The sequence below is a fragment of the Hyla sarda genome, chromosome 8, assembly GCF_029499605.1.
Source record: "Hyla sarda isolate aHylSar1 chromosome 8, aHylSar1.hap1, whole genome shotgun sequence".
Lineage (NCBI taxonomy): Eukaryota > Metazoa > Chordata > Amphibia > Anura > Hylidae > Hyla > Hyla sarda.
The window spans coordinates 51,675,219-51,691,951 of record NC_079196.1 but is presented as its reverse complement, the minus strand read 5'-3'; the positions used below and the strand labels follow the sequence as shown (position 1 = coordinate 51,691,951).

Sequence of the window (16,733 nt, the reverse complement as noted above, 5' to 3'; positions counted from 1 at the left end):
ATACGTTTACGGATCAAGGATATATTTTATTGATACAAGTAAGCATAAAATACTAGACAATATTAAAATCACAGACAAAATATTAATGATGTCCGCAGTGGACCAGAACTACAAGCGGTGGCTAAAGCAATTTACATTGCAAAATACAAGGGAAGCCATGTTATGATCCCCCTAGATATACGTGGCATAAGCCACAAAGTAAACACAATTTGCGTGACCAAATAATAAAATAAAATAACAGAAATATCAAGTATAAATTATAAATGAACAGACATAAATCCCCAGTGGGAGAAAAACCTACTTAGCCACACGCTGAACCGACGTTTTGCTCACTGCTTCATCCGGGGCTTTGCCCTGGATGAAGCAGTGAGCGAAACGTCAGGTTCAGTGTGTGGCTAAGTAAGTTATTCTCCCACTGGGGATTTATGACTGTTCATTTATCATTTATATGAAGCCCCAGATGAAGCAGTGAGCGAAACGTCAGGTTCAGCGTGTGGCTAAGTAGGTTATTCTCCCACTGGGGATTTAGGTCTGTTTATTTATAATTTATATGAAGCCCCGGATGAAGCAGTGAGCGAAACGTCGGATTCAGCATGTGGCTAAGTAGGTTATTCTCCCACTGGGGATTTATGTCTGTTAATTTATCATTTATATGAAGTCCCGGATGAAGCAGTAAGCGAAACGTCGGGTTCAGCGTGTGGCTTAGTAGGTTATTCTCCTACTGGGGATTTATGTTTGTTCATTTATAATTTATATGAAGCACTGGATGAAGCAGTGGGCAAAACGTCGGGTTCAGTGTGTGGCTAAGTAGGTTATTCTCCCACTGGGGATTTGTGTCTGTTCATTTATAATTTATACTTAATATTTCTGTTATTTTATTATTTGGTCACGCAAGTTGTGTTTACTTTGTGGCTTATGTCACATATCTCTAGGGGGATCATAACATGCTGTCCCTTGTATTTTGCAATGTAAATTGCTTTAGCCACCGCTTGTAGTTCTGGTCCACTGCGGACATCATTAATATTTTGTCTGTGATTTTAATATTGTCTAGTATTTTATGCTTACTTGTATCAATAAAATATATCCTTGATCCGTAAACGTATGTTTTCTTTTTGTGAATTAAATTATATTATCCTCAAACATATGAAGCCACCTGCATACTTTATGACAAAGAGTAGTTACAAAAATAAAGTAATGCTGGTGTATACGACACCGTCAATATTTCTACTACTAAAAATGAAGTTGATTTCTGTAGCCAATTTCACATGCAGAATTAATCTTCTGCTTCTATGATCATGTACTCTGTACAAGGGGAAGTCTTTTCTCCGCTCTGTAGTATGGAGATGTTACATCCATTCTTGCACAACGTGCTTCTTATCTCCACTGTTTCTTGGGTTTTCCCCATTCCACCCTGTCTCACAAGGGATTGTGTTTCACACACTGGGCAGCAGCTCTTGCAAGCAATAGGAGAGCAGAAGTGAGGAGGCAGTGAGTAATTACAAAGTTACATTACGCCTACCAGTAGAGGAGCATGTCACCGGCTGTAAAAAGGCTAAATCTCAGAGGGAAGGTCATCCTGCCCACAGTAAGCACTGGCAGCATGAAAACAAAGGTACTTACAGAACTGGGGAGATAAATTAAAAATACTACTTGCCACATGTTATTTATGATAAAATCTGATGACAGGCTCCCTTCATAGCGAATGTGACAACAGCATCGCCCGCACTAACCTGAATATATGGTAAAAGTGCGTATGAACATAAATGATTCAAATGCAGTTTACCTTATAAAAATCTATGCAGCCATTCTATGGAAATCCTTAGGAAAGTATATATGCAAATTAGACTTTCTGAGAAATAGAGGCGTTCCTTATGCTGTACTAGCAATGCTTTTACTACCTGCTCCAGCTAAAAACTCTTCCCCTCACAGACATGCAGAGGAATGAATATTGATGAAGGGGCGGAGTTATCGGCTGAAGGATCGGAGATAGTGGCTGGAGCAGCATTGCTATTATAGAATAAAACGCAGAGAGGAAAATGTATACAATCTCACCCCTCTAAGTGAATTTGATGATTAGGCCCTTGGAGAGAAATTGGCATATATATTTTTAACAACAACAAAGACGTGGTCTCAAATGGCTGGAGGTGCTCAACCCCAAATGCAGTTGAGCATTTATACTGGGGGAGCAGATCCTGCCCTTGTAGTCCGTTGCTAGAGGATGCCTGCAGCGGACTACAAGTGACACAATAGAATCCTACACCAGATAGACGGTGTGGATGTATAACAATTAGATCTTCCAGGCAGCATTAAGGCGCACCTGTGAGGACAGCAACTACATCAGCCAACTTAGGTGGGGCTTGTAACCTGCCTCCCTCCTCCCATTGTATGTGTGTGCTTGCAGCAACACTGGAGGGTACCTGGGAGGAGGCTGTGAGTCGGCCTAATACTGCTGTAATTGCCCACTGGCCCCTGGTATTGCCCATACGGCACAGGTAGGTTAGTGTTAGGTCCCATGCCACTTGAGAAACCTTGGCGTTGGTGTGCGGGCTCTGGCGTGTCCTTCATACAAGGATATACTGGCTAATGTCTCAATTTTAACATCAGTTTTGAGGGATTAGCCAATGTCATTGTATACATCTACCACAGTAGTGCACCTATATCCCTGTATTATTCTAATTGTTACACATCCACACCGTCTATCTGGTGTAGGATCTTATTGTGGCACTTGTAGTCTGCTGCAGGCATCCCCCATTGTATGCATTTTTATGCTGGGGATCGCCCCTAGCAACAGACCACAAGGGCAGGATCTGCTCCCCCAGTATAAATGCACAACCGCATTTGGGGTTGAGCACCTCCAGCCATTTGAGACCACGTTTTTGTTGTTGTTTAAACTTTATACTTGGAGGTGTGTAAACTCCATATGTTATGCGCCTTGAACATCTTCCAGGCAGCATTAAGGAGCACCTGTGAGGCCAGCAACTATATCAGCCAACTAAGGTGGGGCTCTTAACCTGCCTCCCTCCTCCCATTGCATGTGTGCTTGCAGCCACACTGGAGGGTACCTGGGAGGAGGCTGTGAGTCGGCCTAATACCGCTGTGATTGCCCACTGGCCCCTGGTATTGCCCATAAGGCACAGGTAGGTTTAGTGTTAGGTCCCGTGCCACTTGAGAAACCTTGGCGTTGGTGTGCGGGCTCAGGTGTGTCCTTCATACAAGGATATTCTGGCTAATGTCTCAATTTTAACATCAGTGTTGAGGGTTAGCCAATGTCCTTGTTTACATCAACCACAGTAGAGCACCGAAATTCCTGTCATACATATTTTTAGTAAGTAGACTCAACCAATAAAGCATAGATAATATAAAATGTAACTTTTAATAGATTCATATAAAATACAACAAAGACAGTGAAACACACACTAAACAATATATTAGACAATAATGAAAGATATGTAAACTTCAGCAGTTCTGCAAAAGCCATCTGGTCCCTGCCTATTCTATATACCCATGTCCTAACTACTATAGGGGTGGGTGGGAAAGGGGTATGTAGTAACCACTCTCAGATCAGCATCAAAGTGGTGATTACATGTACAAATTTATCATGCTTCATATTCCTACGCGTTTCTCCCATATTATTGAGATGGGTTCATCAGAGTTGAAGGAGAACCATCTTATTGCTATGTATTATTTTATTATTTATCATATGTTCATAATTTCTCCTTCAACCCTGATGAACCCATCCAAATAATATGGGAGAAATGCGTGGGAATATGAAGCATGAGAAATTTGGACATGTAATCACCACTTTGATGCTTACCTACATACCCTTTCCCCACCCACACTTATAGTAGTTAGGGCATGGATTTATGGAAGAGGCAGGGACATTTAATGTATAGGGTACTCACCTGTATCCTTTTTCCCTCCCTACAGTCATTCAGATGGCTGTTATCTATTGATATTGTTTAAGCGATCATTGCTTTTGCAGAACTGCTGAGGTTTATATATCTTTCATAATTGTCTAACATATTGTTTAGTGTGTGTTTCACTGTCTTTGTTGTATTTTATATGAATCTAGTAAAAGTAATATTTTATATTATCTATGCCTCATTGGTTGAGTCTACTTACTAAAAATATATATAGTATAGAATAAGGAACACCTCCATTGCTTAGCAAGGTTAATGAGCATACATTACAACAGAATGGCTGTACAGATTTTTATAAGGTAAACTACATTCGAATCCATATCCCCAGCACTATTACCCTATATGATCAGGTTAGTGCAGGTGATGCTGCTGTCAAATCCCCCTTAAGTATCACTATTTATCTGATCATCAAGCAATATTATGTTTTACCCTTAAAGGGGTACTCCGGTGGAAAACATTTTTTTTTTTTAATCAACTGGTGCCAAAAAGTTAAACAGATTTGTAAATTACTTCTATTAAAAATTCTTAATCCTTCCAGTACATATTAGCAGCTGTATACTACAGAGGACTTTTTTTTACTTTTTGGATTTCTTTTCTGTTTGGCCACAGTGCTCTCTGCTGACACCTCTGTTCATTTTAGAAACTGTCCAGAGCAGCATATGTTTCTTATGGGGATTTTCTCCTGCTCTGGACAGTTCCTAAAATGGACAGTGGTGTCAGCAGAGAGCACTGTGGTCAGGGAGAAAGGAAATTCAAAAAGAAAAGAACTTCCTGTGCAGCATACAGCCTGCACATACCTATTAAGTACTGGAAGGATTAAGATTTTTTTTCATAGAAGTAATTTACAAATCTGTTTAACTTTCTGGCACCAGTTGATTTAAAAAACAAAAAGTTTTCCACTGGAGTACCCCTTTAAAATACTCTCTATTTTAGGCTAACTGTCCAATGTTTTACCTAAGCTAACAGCTATGTGTTCAGCAATGAAAAAGGAGACAAACTATATTGTAAATGCTTTCTAATGCAATGACTTGATGATTTACTTAGCCTAGCGAAAAACAAAGGCAGGACCCCTAAATGCAGGGTTCCATCACAAAATTATGCCACGTATCCCTTTTTGACCTTCAATTAGGCATTTAACCCTTTGATACCAAGGTCCTCGACCATTTTTTTTTCACATGGTACAGAACAAAGCAAGGCATGGTCCAATCCAAGCAAGTTATTTTTATTTTTTTACTTCTCTCTGCCCCTTTGTTTAGATGAAATTGTGCAGTGAATTAAAGGGGTACTCCGATGGAAAACACATTTTTTCAAATCAACTGGTGCCAGAAAGTTAAACAGATTTGTAAATTGCTTCTATTTAAAAAAAAAAAAAAATCTTAATCCTTCCAGTAATTAAAAGCTGCTGTATACTATAGAGGAAGTTTTATTTCTTTCTGGAGTTCTATTCTGTCAGACCACAGTGCTCTCTGCTGACACCTCTGTCCTTATCCGGAACTGCTCAGAAGCAAGAGAGGTTTGCTTGTACTCTGGACAGTTCCAGATACAGGCAAAGGTGTCAGCAGAGAGCACTGTGGTCAGACTGAAAAGAACTCTTGCATGGTGAGTGCTCCGTACTATTTTCTACTATATACAATTTGTATGCTGGACTATTTGCAAGTAACACCGCCGGTGGCTGATGTTTGCCTATGCAGGTTATCGCATCCATCCCATCCGCAGGTATAGGCAACCTTCGGCACTGCTGATGTTTTGGACTACATCTCCCATGATGCTCTTTCAGTCAAAATGCTGCCAAAGCATCATGGGAGATGTAGTCCAAAACATATGCAGTGCCGAAGGTTGCCTATGCCTGGATTATAGTGTGTATGGTGCCAAGTGCACTATTTCTACATGTATGTTTAAAGTTAAGATCGTACGGGGTCTTCTTCCTGAGACCATCTGTGAGGATGATTGTGCTTCACTCCCAGTCCAGCTGCCTGATCTATTACTGCAGTGTATCCCAACCAGGGTGCCTCCAGCTGTTGCAAAACTACAACTCCCAGCTTGCCCGGACAGCCAAAGGCTGTCCGGGCATGCTGGGAGTTGTAGTTTTGCAACAGCTGGGGGCACCCTGCTTGGGAAGCACTGGTCTATGTAGAGGACAGGAGCTTCTTCGGGGTCCTGTACAGTACACAGTGTCCTAAAAAGTAACATGGAGCCGCCCTCACCTGGTGCCCCAAAAAGCAGCTAAGCCTGGCACAGGTAAATAGTACAGAACATGTAATACCTCCCTGTACTTTAGGGGGCGCTACCTGACACCAGGCAGTGCATACGCTTCAGTAATACAGGGAGTTGTAGTTTTGCAACAGCTGGAGGCACTCTGGTTGGGAAACAGTGGTCTATGGTGAGCATTATTCAAATTGGAGAGTGAAGGTTGCTGCTGTGCGCTTCACCCAACTCACGATCGCAGCCAGTCTTGTATCAAATGGTTTGTAAAATATAATTTATTTTACAAACCATTTGATAAACAATAAATAAAAATGACAGAATGCCAGATTAAAGTTTCTGAAGACTATACACTGCAATAACGTTAATATTTTCCCAGTTAACTGCAAATAAAAATAAAAAAATGTAAATTTGGTAGGACAAACCCAGCAATACATCTGCACATCAGTCTGATATAATACACACGAGCAGAAGATCATCTCACAGCCCAAGGTGACCTTCCTGAACAAGCAAATCTAAAAATATGACATCTCTGTGGAATCCGGAGCTTTGACAGTAAACCATATTGTCTTCTACCCTAAACTCGTCCTTCTCGTGCACTAGATTAATCTTCATAGACGAGTATATTTATATGATCCTCCCATACAAAGGTCTTGTAATAGATTAAAGGGCTACTACAGGTTTTAATGATAAATCTTTATTGTATGTTACTGTATTATACTTTCTGTATCAATACCCGCTTACTACTATTCAATCGGAGCCTTCATTGTTCTCTTTCAAAGGGATAAAAATCTGTCATGATAATCAGACATGCTCGGATGCTTACAATACACAACTCTGATACCTTTACTGAAACAAGCTGCAAACCTGAGCACATAGGGATCAGGAAGGAATGGATTAAAAAAATTATATTTTATATATAAATATATAGCAACATATATATATATATATATATATATATATATATATATATACACACATACACACATATACATTGGTCCCTCAAGTTACAATATTAATTGGTTCTGGGACGACCATTGTATGTTTAAACCAGAACTCTATGGAAACCTGGTAATTGGTTCTGAAGCCCCAAAATGTCATCCAAAAATAGGGAAAAAAAAGTGAGGATTAAAGAAAAATAAGCAGTTATCTAATATAGATAGTTATCTAATTATGATTCACAAGACCATTAGTCTTACTGTACTGTCCACATTTTGATGTTTACAAGACCACTGGTTAAGGGCTTGTGGCAGTGGACAGGGGTCAGCTTCAATGTTCTGCCCTGTCTGCAGGTATGTAGCCCTGTACACTAAAAGCTGTAATTAACTGTGTTCAGACTCCTTTCCATCATACACATTAGCTCTTCTGTAGGACTGGACCAGACGGATTGCTCTACACTTCAAACAAGTATTATAGAGCAATGACTTTTTCACTGGTTGTCCCTCCATGGTCCACTTTTGGTAGGTACTAACCACTGCATACCTGGAACATGCCATAAGACCCACTATTTAGGAGATACTCTAACCCAGTAGTGTAGACATCACAATGCGGCCCTCGTCAAAGTCTCTTAGATCTTTACATTTGCTCTTTTTTCTCGCTTGCAACACATCAGCTTCAAGAACTAACTGTTCTCCTGCTGCCTAATACACCCTCCTTTTACCAGGTGCCACTGTCCTAAGATAATCTATAACAGTGGTCTTCAACCTGCGGACCTCCAGATGTCGCAAAACTACAACTCCCAGCATGACCGGACAGCCATCGGCTGTCCGGGCATGCTGGGAGTTGTAGTTTTGCAACATCTGGAGGTCCGCAGGTTGAAGACCACTGACCTATAATATTCCCCCATCAATGGATTTCATGTGAAAGGGGTACTCAGCTGAAAACATCTTATCCCCCCATCCAAAGGATAGGGGATAAGATGTCTAATTGTGGGGGTTCCACTGCTGAGGACCCCAGCGATCTTCACCAAGGCAGCGGCGGCGTCCAGAACACGGAAGATTGAAGCTTCCGTGTTTGTGACGTCACGCCACGCCCCCTCCATTCATGTTTATTGGGAGGGGGCATGACGGCTAGTACATAGCCGTTCAGCCTCCTCCCATAAACATAAATGGAGGGGGCATGGCGGGCGTGTTCGCCAGTCATCGAGCAAGGAGCGGAGTTCGCTCCGGGCACCGAATGACGGAGTGCTGTGGCGGAGATTAAACATCTTATTCCCTATTCTTTGGATAGGGGATAAGATGTTTTCAGCGAAGTACCCCTTTAAGGGTGTAGTCACACGTACAGTATCCTGCGCATTTTTGATGCACAGATTTTGAACCTGCAGATTTTATGCTGTAGAGTTCAATGTACAATAAATGACTGAACACCGCTTTAAATAAGCAGGTTCAAAATCTGTGCATAAAATATGCGCAGGATACTGTACATGTGAATACACTAGAGATGAGCGAACTTACAGTATTCGATTCGTCGCGAACTTCTCGGCTCGGCAGTTGATGGCTTTTCCTGCATAAATTAGTTCAGCTTTCCGGTGCTCCGGTGGGCTGGAAAAGGTGGATACAGTCCTAGGAGACTCTTTCCTAGGACTGTATCCACCTTTTCCAGCCCACCGGAGCACCTGAAGGCTGAACTAATTTACGCAGGAAAAGCCATCAACTGCCGAGCCGAGAAGTTCGTGACGAATCAAATTTACTGTAAGTTCGCTCATCTCTAGAATACACCCTAAAGACGTTGTAGATGATCAGTGCATGGTCATGTTTTCCTTTTTCCTAAATATTTTCTTTGGGGTGGGGGACATATCTTTTGGATATCATAGCATCACGATTTTCGTTTTTTCATATTGAATTAAGTGCTTTAAAAAAAACAAAAAACTTTCAATTACAAACTAAGACGGACTACATTCGAGTACATAAATTATGGGTGGTTGGAATTTTTGGGAAGTTACAAAGTTTCCACCAAAACTTTGACACTATATAGTGAGAGAATCACAATGAATCAGCAGAAATAGCACCAGTCATCCTATAGCACCGGTCATCCTTCCTGAGTAAGTAAGCGGTTAAATTCAGTGGGCAGAACCATTGTTCACCTTGTCACATTGTTCCTGAAGCGGACATAGGCAGCTCTATCAATCATTCCTCATTTACATTTCCCGAGTGGAACCGTCCTCATAGCTCAATCTACTAAAACAGTACTTGACCTATTTGTTCCGACCGTTTTCCCTGATGCTTTTCGCTGTAAAAGCTCACCTGGGACACAGCATTCCATTTAATGCAATATCTTATCGACAAAGTTAACACTTCTTACAAGACTATTATGGAGTGCTGTGCTTAATCACGGTAAAGACACCTCATTACCGCTGCCGGGAGACGTACGGAGGAGGAGGGTCTCCTTCTAAATCTTTTAATTGACTGAAAATAAACTCAGCAAGCAACACCGAGACGTGTGGGTCACCGGTGCGTTTTATTCCAAGGGCGTCATTGCCAGCAATGGTCCAACAATTTTACCTAACAGCAGAAGGTGACAGATGTTCTAGAAAATAAAGCAGTAATAAGAGATTATAAAGATGACTGGTGAATATTCTCAAGACCAAAGATGGAAAGGTCCTGGTACAGTGACAGCAGTAATAAAATCCCTATCTATATTATCTATATACTGATGTGACTGAACACAGCATTGATCAAGGCTCAGCAGGCTAAGAACTCACTACACTTTATCAAATTACTTCCTTTAAAAATAAATTACTTGCTTAACCCCTTAAGGACAATAGAATTAAATGTACGTACTGATGCGCTGGGGACGTACATTTACGCCCTATACATGATGTGAACACCGGAGCAGTGCTCGCATCATGCACGGCAGGCCCCCGCTGCTATTAGTCCAAAATTGCTGCTTTTTGGCCACAGCACGTCCCAGAAAAAGGAAATAATAAGTGATCAAACAATCACATACAGTCATGACCGTAAATGTTGGCACCCCTGAAATTTTTTTCTCACAGAAAAGGATTGCAGTAACACATGTTTTGCTATACACATGTTTATTCCCTTTGTGTGTATTGGAACTAAACCAAAAAAGGGAGGGAAAAAAGCAAATTGGACATAATGTCACCAAACTCCAAAAATGGTCTGGACAAAATTATTGGTGCCCTTAAAGTGGTACTCCGGCACTAAGACATCTTATCCCCTATCCAAAGGATAGGGGATAAGATGCCTGATCACGGGGGTCTCGCCGCTGTGGACCCCCGCGATCTTCCACGCCGCACCTCGTTAGAATCAGCCCCCGGAGCGTGCTCGCTCGGGGTCTGATTACTGGCGATCACGGGGACGGAGCATAGGGACATCACGGCTCCGCCCCGTGTGACGTCACGCTCCGTCCCTCAATGCAAGCCTATGGGAGGGGGCGTGACAGGCTTGCACACCCTTTGGAAAACATAACTGAAATCAGTCGCTTCCTATAACCATCAATAAGCTTCTTACACCTCTCAGCCGGAATGTTGGACCACTCTTTGCAAACTGCTCCAGGTCTCTCTTATTGGAAGGCGCCTTTTCCCAACAGCAATTTTAAGATCTCTCCACAGGTGTTTAATGGGATTTAGATCTGGACTCATTGCTGCAACTTCAGAACTCTCCAGGGCTTTGTTGCCATCCATTTCTGGGAGCTTTTTGCCGTTTGTTTGGGGTCATTGTCCTGCTGGAAGACCCAAGATCTCGGACACAAACCCAGCTCTCTGACACTGAGCTGAACAGTGCTACCCAAAATCCGTTGGTAATCCTCAGATTTCATGATGCCTTGCACACATTCAAGGCACCCAGTGCCAGAGGCAGCAAAACAACCCCAAAACATCATTGAACCTCCACCATATTTCACTGTAGATACTGTGTTCTTTTCTTTGTAGGCCTCATTCCGTTTTCGGTAAACAGAAGAATGATGTGCTTTACCAAAAAGCTCTATCTTGGTCTCATCTGTCCACAGGACGTTTTCCCAGAAGGATTTTGGCAAAATGTAGTCTTGCTTTTTTTTATGTCTCTGTGTCAGCAGAGGGGTCCTCCTGGGTCTCCTGCCATAGCGTTTTATTTCATTTAAATATTGACGGATAGTTCGCGCTGACACGGATGCTCCCTGATCCTGCAGGACAGCTTGAATATCTTTGGAACTTGTTTGGGGCTGCTTATCCACCATCTGGACTATCCTGCATTGACACCTTTCAATTTTTTCCGTTCACGCCCAGGGAGACTAACTACAGTGCCATGGGTTGCAAACTTCTTGATAATGTTGCGCACTGTGGACAAAGGCAAATCTATATCTCTGGAGATGGACTTGTAACCTTGAGATTGTTGATATTTTTCCACAATTTTGGTTCTCTTCGCCTCTCTCTGTTGTCCATGCTTAGTGTGGCACACACAGACACACAATGCAAAGACTAAGTGAACTTCTCTCCTTTTTTCTGCTTTCAGGTGAAAGTTTTATATTGCCAACACCTGTTACTTGCCCCAGTTGAGTTTAAAGAAGCACATGCTTGAAACAATCTTATTTATCCACAACTTTGAAAGGGTGCCAATAATTCTGTCCTGCCCATTTTTGGAGTTTGGTGTGACATTATGTAAAATTTGCTTTTTTTTCCTCCCTTTTTTGGTTTAGTTCCAATACACACAAAGGGAATAAATGTGTGTAGCAAAATGTGTTACTGCTATCCTTTTCTGTGAGAAATCATTTTCTTGAAAAATGTCAGGGGTGCCACCATTTACGGCCATGACTGTATGTCATTAAAACACCACAGAAGTCCTTGAAAATTGATCCTTATGGACAGAGGAAGAGACACCATAAATCATTTTAGGTCTAAATTACCTTTATGAGAGATGAAGGAAGTAAGCAACCAATGAGAATATATAGTGTTGTGTAAGTATAACACATGAAATATCTTAAGCATAGCATAGTATAGCTTTATATTATTTTCAATAATAAAATATAATTCTAAAATTCAAGCATACTTAAGCAGGATCTTTTGCCAGCAGCACTTGCTCCTCCTGAGCACAGATTATCTCCACGGTGGACAAGCTCCAATTCCAGATTAGTTCTGTAAGTAGAAAAAAATGTTTAACAAAATGTTAACAATCTACAGATATAGCACACACTTCTTTAAATGGGCACTGTCATTAAAGATTTTTTTTTTTTGCATATGATACAGCAGGTAGAAAAAAAATAAAGATTTGTAATTTACTCCCTGTAAAAAACAAAATATATTTTTTATGTCATTTTCATGACCTTGTAAATCTGGCCACTAGGGGTCTCCCTTCTGGTCCAGACTGCATTCAGTCTGCTCAACAGCACAGACTTTGGTCTCCTGCTGGACTGGCAGAAACTCAGAAAGTGTGGTCAGGCCATAGGCAGTGAATAGCACTGGCTCTCTGCCTGTGTATTAAGCAGGATGAGCGAATGACATTCACTGCCTATGGACAGACAGCCCTTCCTGAGTTTGGTCTCCTGCCAGTCAATAAGGAGACCAAAGTCTGTGCATTTGAGCAGACAGAATGTGGCCTGGACTAGAAGGGAGACAACTAGTGGCCAGATTTATAAGGCCATGACATTTTTTTGTACAGGGAGTAAATTACAAGATTTATTTATTCTACCTGCTGTATCATATGCAAAAAATAATAATTTAATGACCATGCCCATTTAACAATGGTAATACTGTATCTATTTTCTGTTCCTCAAAAAGGCATTGGCTTGCCAGGTAGAGGGGGGCAGACAACACACAGAGCTGTAGATTATATAATTTTTTTATACACAAGAGGGGTTACTTTATTTCACCAACACTCCGGTGATGTGATGACATTGTATACATGATGCTGCAGTCAATCACTGGCCTCAAAGATCACTTGCCGAACATAAAGGAAGTGATCTCTGAGATCAGAGACTGGCTAGAGCTTAATGGGAAGGAAGTATGTGCGGACTCTACAGCAGTCCTAGCTGGAACACAAAAGCGCAGCTGGATTGCAAAAAAATTACGGTTACGATTTTTATTTCTGACTTTGCTCCAACCTGTATACAATTTTTTTGTATAAGAAAAACTTTATAAAAATGGTTGCTTAAAGGGGTACTCTGCTGCTCAGCGTTTTGAACAAACTGTTCCGAACGCTGGAGCCGGGAGCCGAGAGGTCATGAGGGGGCGGGAGTATGAGCGTCATGAGGGGGTGGGGACTATGACGTCACGTCCCACCCTCTGAATGCAAGTCTATGGGAGGGGTCGTGACAGCAGTCACGCCCCCTCCAGTAGACTTGCATTGAGGGGGTGGGGCGTGACATCATGAGGGGGCAGGGCTATGACATCACAAGTTCCCGAAGCCGACTCCAGCGTTCGGAACAGTTTGTTCCAAACGCTGAGCAGTGGAGTACCCCTTTGAGTTTACAAAGCTTATTATATGGAGCATCATTCAAGATGTTTTTCAGCGCATTGCCAATTCCTGAGCACCAAGTCACTTTACAATGCAGAGGCAAATATAGGAAGCAGTGGTGTACAGCTTATATGTTTTGGGGATTACAGATCTCACAGGGATTGTCATTCGCACTTCTGAGCTCTACAGTGATAGTTTCTGCTGCAGCACTAATGTACAGGTTGGCATATTTGCTGTTATAGCTGTTGAAGCTGTGATCACTTACATGCTGCCTGCACCACAAGTCATCGGGCAGTGATCCCAGGTGACTTCTTCAGGCCCTGATTAAAAGATCTCTCACTATACACAGACATGAAGAGATCTACCAATCAAGGCTGGTGGGGCAGGGAGAAGCAGCGGGGGACTGCACCAATGACATGCGGATCGAGCAGCATGATGGTGAACTTCAAAATACAAGTTGGGTAGGTATACAGATACTGGACCACCCAGATATGGTTGCTGATTGTTCTTTCACAACAGTACTGTTAAGTTTCATATAGGAAGACACACTCCCTTTTTATGTTATAGCTGTGTTCACATGTTCAGGTTTTAATTGCAGTTGGTAAATTTAAAGGGGTTATCCAGTGGAATTATTCAATGTGTTACTGTTTCCAGCCTGCCTACAAAAATAATAAACACTTTAACTCACCTTCCGCTGCTCCCTTGTAGCTCAAGGATCAGGGCGTCCCATTTTTGGCTGGTCACCACTGAAAGTCTGCTTCACCGGAGGTTTAAATGTGACATCACAGCGCCACTCTGTCAATCACTGGTCACAGCGGCGTCCCGCCTCGGCCAGCGTTTGGTGAGCAGCACTGTCCATTCCCCCGGCTCTAGATGCTATGATCTGCAGAACGGGGGAAAACGGTCATCGGCTGTAGAACGGGCACGGAAGGGCTGTTAAAGTGTTTATTTTTGATGGCAGGCCAGGGACAGTAACAAATTAAATAATTCCATTGGATAACCCCTTTAAAGCCAGAAATAGACAATGAATTGATAACACTTATAAAAGGAAAGACTCAGAAAACTCCTCTTTTTAGATCCATTCCAGGCTTTGTATTCCATTATTGCAATTAAAAACCTAAAAGTGTGAACACAGCTTAAGGGAGCTTGTGCATGATAAGATATTAGGTCTGATTTTTTTTCTTCCAGAAAGACCACCACTATTGTTACGGGATGTGACTAGTACTGCAACAAAGTCATATAAATTTTGAGCTGCAATAAATATAAATATATATATATATATATATATATATATATCTCAAAACAAAACTTAAATTTAAATCCAGGACAACTTTGGACACATACTGGCTCTGCTAAAGAAGTCTTCCCCTCCAATGCCAGTAACACGATCACACTAACTTCTCATCAATAAGGGTTCCACCATGGGAGCCCAACCAATTGGAAGAAAGGCCTCCTTGACATCCCCTATCTGTCAGGCCACCTGTTGTGCACTCAGGCAGAGACTAAAGGGAGAGGTGGCTCTGCATAACCATAGCTCACCATATTTTTATTTTTTGAGCAACCTTGTCCTGAAGTTTCTGTACCTCCCTCAGACTTGAAAGTAAAAATAGCATGGATGTAAGTGGCCACCCCCTCATGAAATCTGGCAGCTATCCCACCCATAGAGAGGAGGGACCCTCACCTATCAGGCATTTATAGACCTCATCTACAGGAACGGCTGCATAGTAAAAAAAATATTAAAAGTGACGGTACTTATTTTATTTTTTTTGTAAAAATGTATTTTAGTTTTTGGTACACAATACATATTATTGTGATATCTAGCTTCAAGAATATCACCAAATACCTTTTTGGTATGATAATGTACTGAACATATGCATGTAACGTTATTCAAGAGACTCCCATGACATCATATAATTGTTTGAGCTTCTTAAAAGATCATAGAAGCTGAGAATTAATGTCGGCATTGGGTATAAAACCTTATGTCAGCAATAAATTTTTGCAAGCTCCTCAGTGATTTAATTTTTCAGTCTCTCAAATAAGATGGCGTCCGTGTATTAACATCACTAAGTTTTTGCTGCTAATGCCACCTATTTTCCAAGGAATGTTTTAATCCTCTCTACTCTTCTGAAAAAAAAGCAATTTAAAATTGATAATGCTCTTGCTCGGAGCTGCATCTGGTTTCTGCTGATAAGGGCATCTGTCTGCTAGGAATTTTCCGCTCCTCAGGCAGTTCGCACTGCTCACAAAAATACGTCTTCCACTGGAGGAATGAGGGCTAAGAGTTGTTTTTTCCTTCCATTTTTTGCACATGGGCAGAATACTATATTTTATGTTATTTAGCAACATCCTCACACACAAAAGGAAACCAAGTTCACTCAGTACAATGAAAGTCAGCGCATACTCCAATCAGCCAAAACATTTAAATATGTAGGTCGCCCCTTGCAGTGCAAAAACAGCACTGACTTAAAAAGCATAGCCACCAGAAGACCTCTAAAGCTATTCTGTTGTATATAGTACAACACTTCAGCAGAGGATCCTTTAAATGGGTTGTCCAATGAAAACAGGATAGGGGAAAAGTAGCTGATCGCTGGGATGGCACGTGCTCCATTCATTTTTTTCGGACTGCTGGAGATGCCCAAGTGCTGTACTTGGGTCTTTTTGGCATTCCCGTAGAAATGAAATCTACCACACACGCTCCTCACTGAGTGCTGGGGTCCCTTTTCGGTGATTGTGAGGCCCCCCGCAATCAACTACTTATGCCCTATCCTGTGGATAGAAGATAAGATCGTTTACATTGGACAACCCCTTCAAGTTGTGAGGTGCATCCTGTCTTTTCAGTACATCCCAAAAGGGTTTGAAATCTGGGGAAGCATCATGTTAAACACTTGCTGAATAATTTTTGCAGTTTGGACGAAAACTGGGGAAAGGAGGGAGGGGTCTCATCACACCTAAGCAATTGCTTTTTTAGTTCGGATCAAATAAGCCACCTATACCAGCTGTTCAGACGTTCCTGCCCGAGGTAGGTCATTGCTGCGGTCAGTGATTAGCTGAGCAGGCATTTCTTGTATTGAGACAAAAACCAGGTAGTACTGTGCAGCAGGCCTGTGCTTTGCTGGAAAGTCTGAAGATTGGCAGGTGAGTACACATTGCTTATTGCTTTAGACACAGCCTGAGCCCATTGCACAGTAAATACTATGGATATGAGTCACTTTGACAAGGTCCAAAT

General features: G+C 41.8%; 1 protein-coding gene across 2 annotated transcripts in view; it reads right to left on the bottom strand.

Moving 5' to 3' along the window:
* The window catches only part of UBR3 (ubiquitin protein ligase E3 component n-recognin 3), a 220,988-nt gene that overhangs the window by 35,381 nt on the left and 168,874 nt on the right, over positions 1-16,733 (bottom strand). For both annotated transcript variants that reach the window (XM_056533968.1, XM_056533969.1), the window contains exon 30: positions 12,104-12,189. In XM_056533968.1, the coding sequence (XP_056389943.1) occupies positions 12,104-12,189 (86 nt within the window). The remainder of the gene's footprint in view (positions 1-12,103; positions 12,190-16,733) is intronic.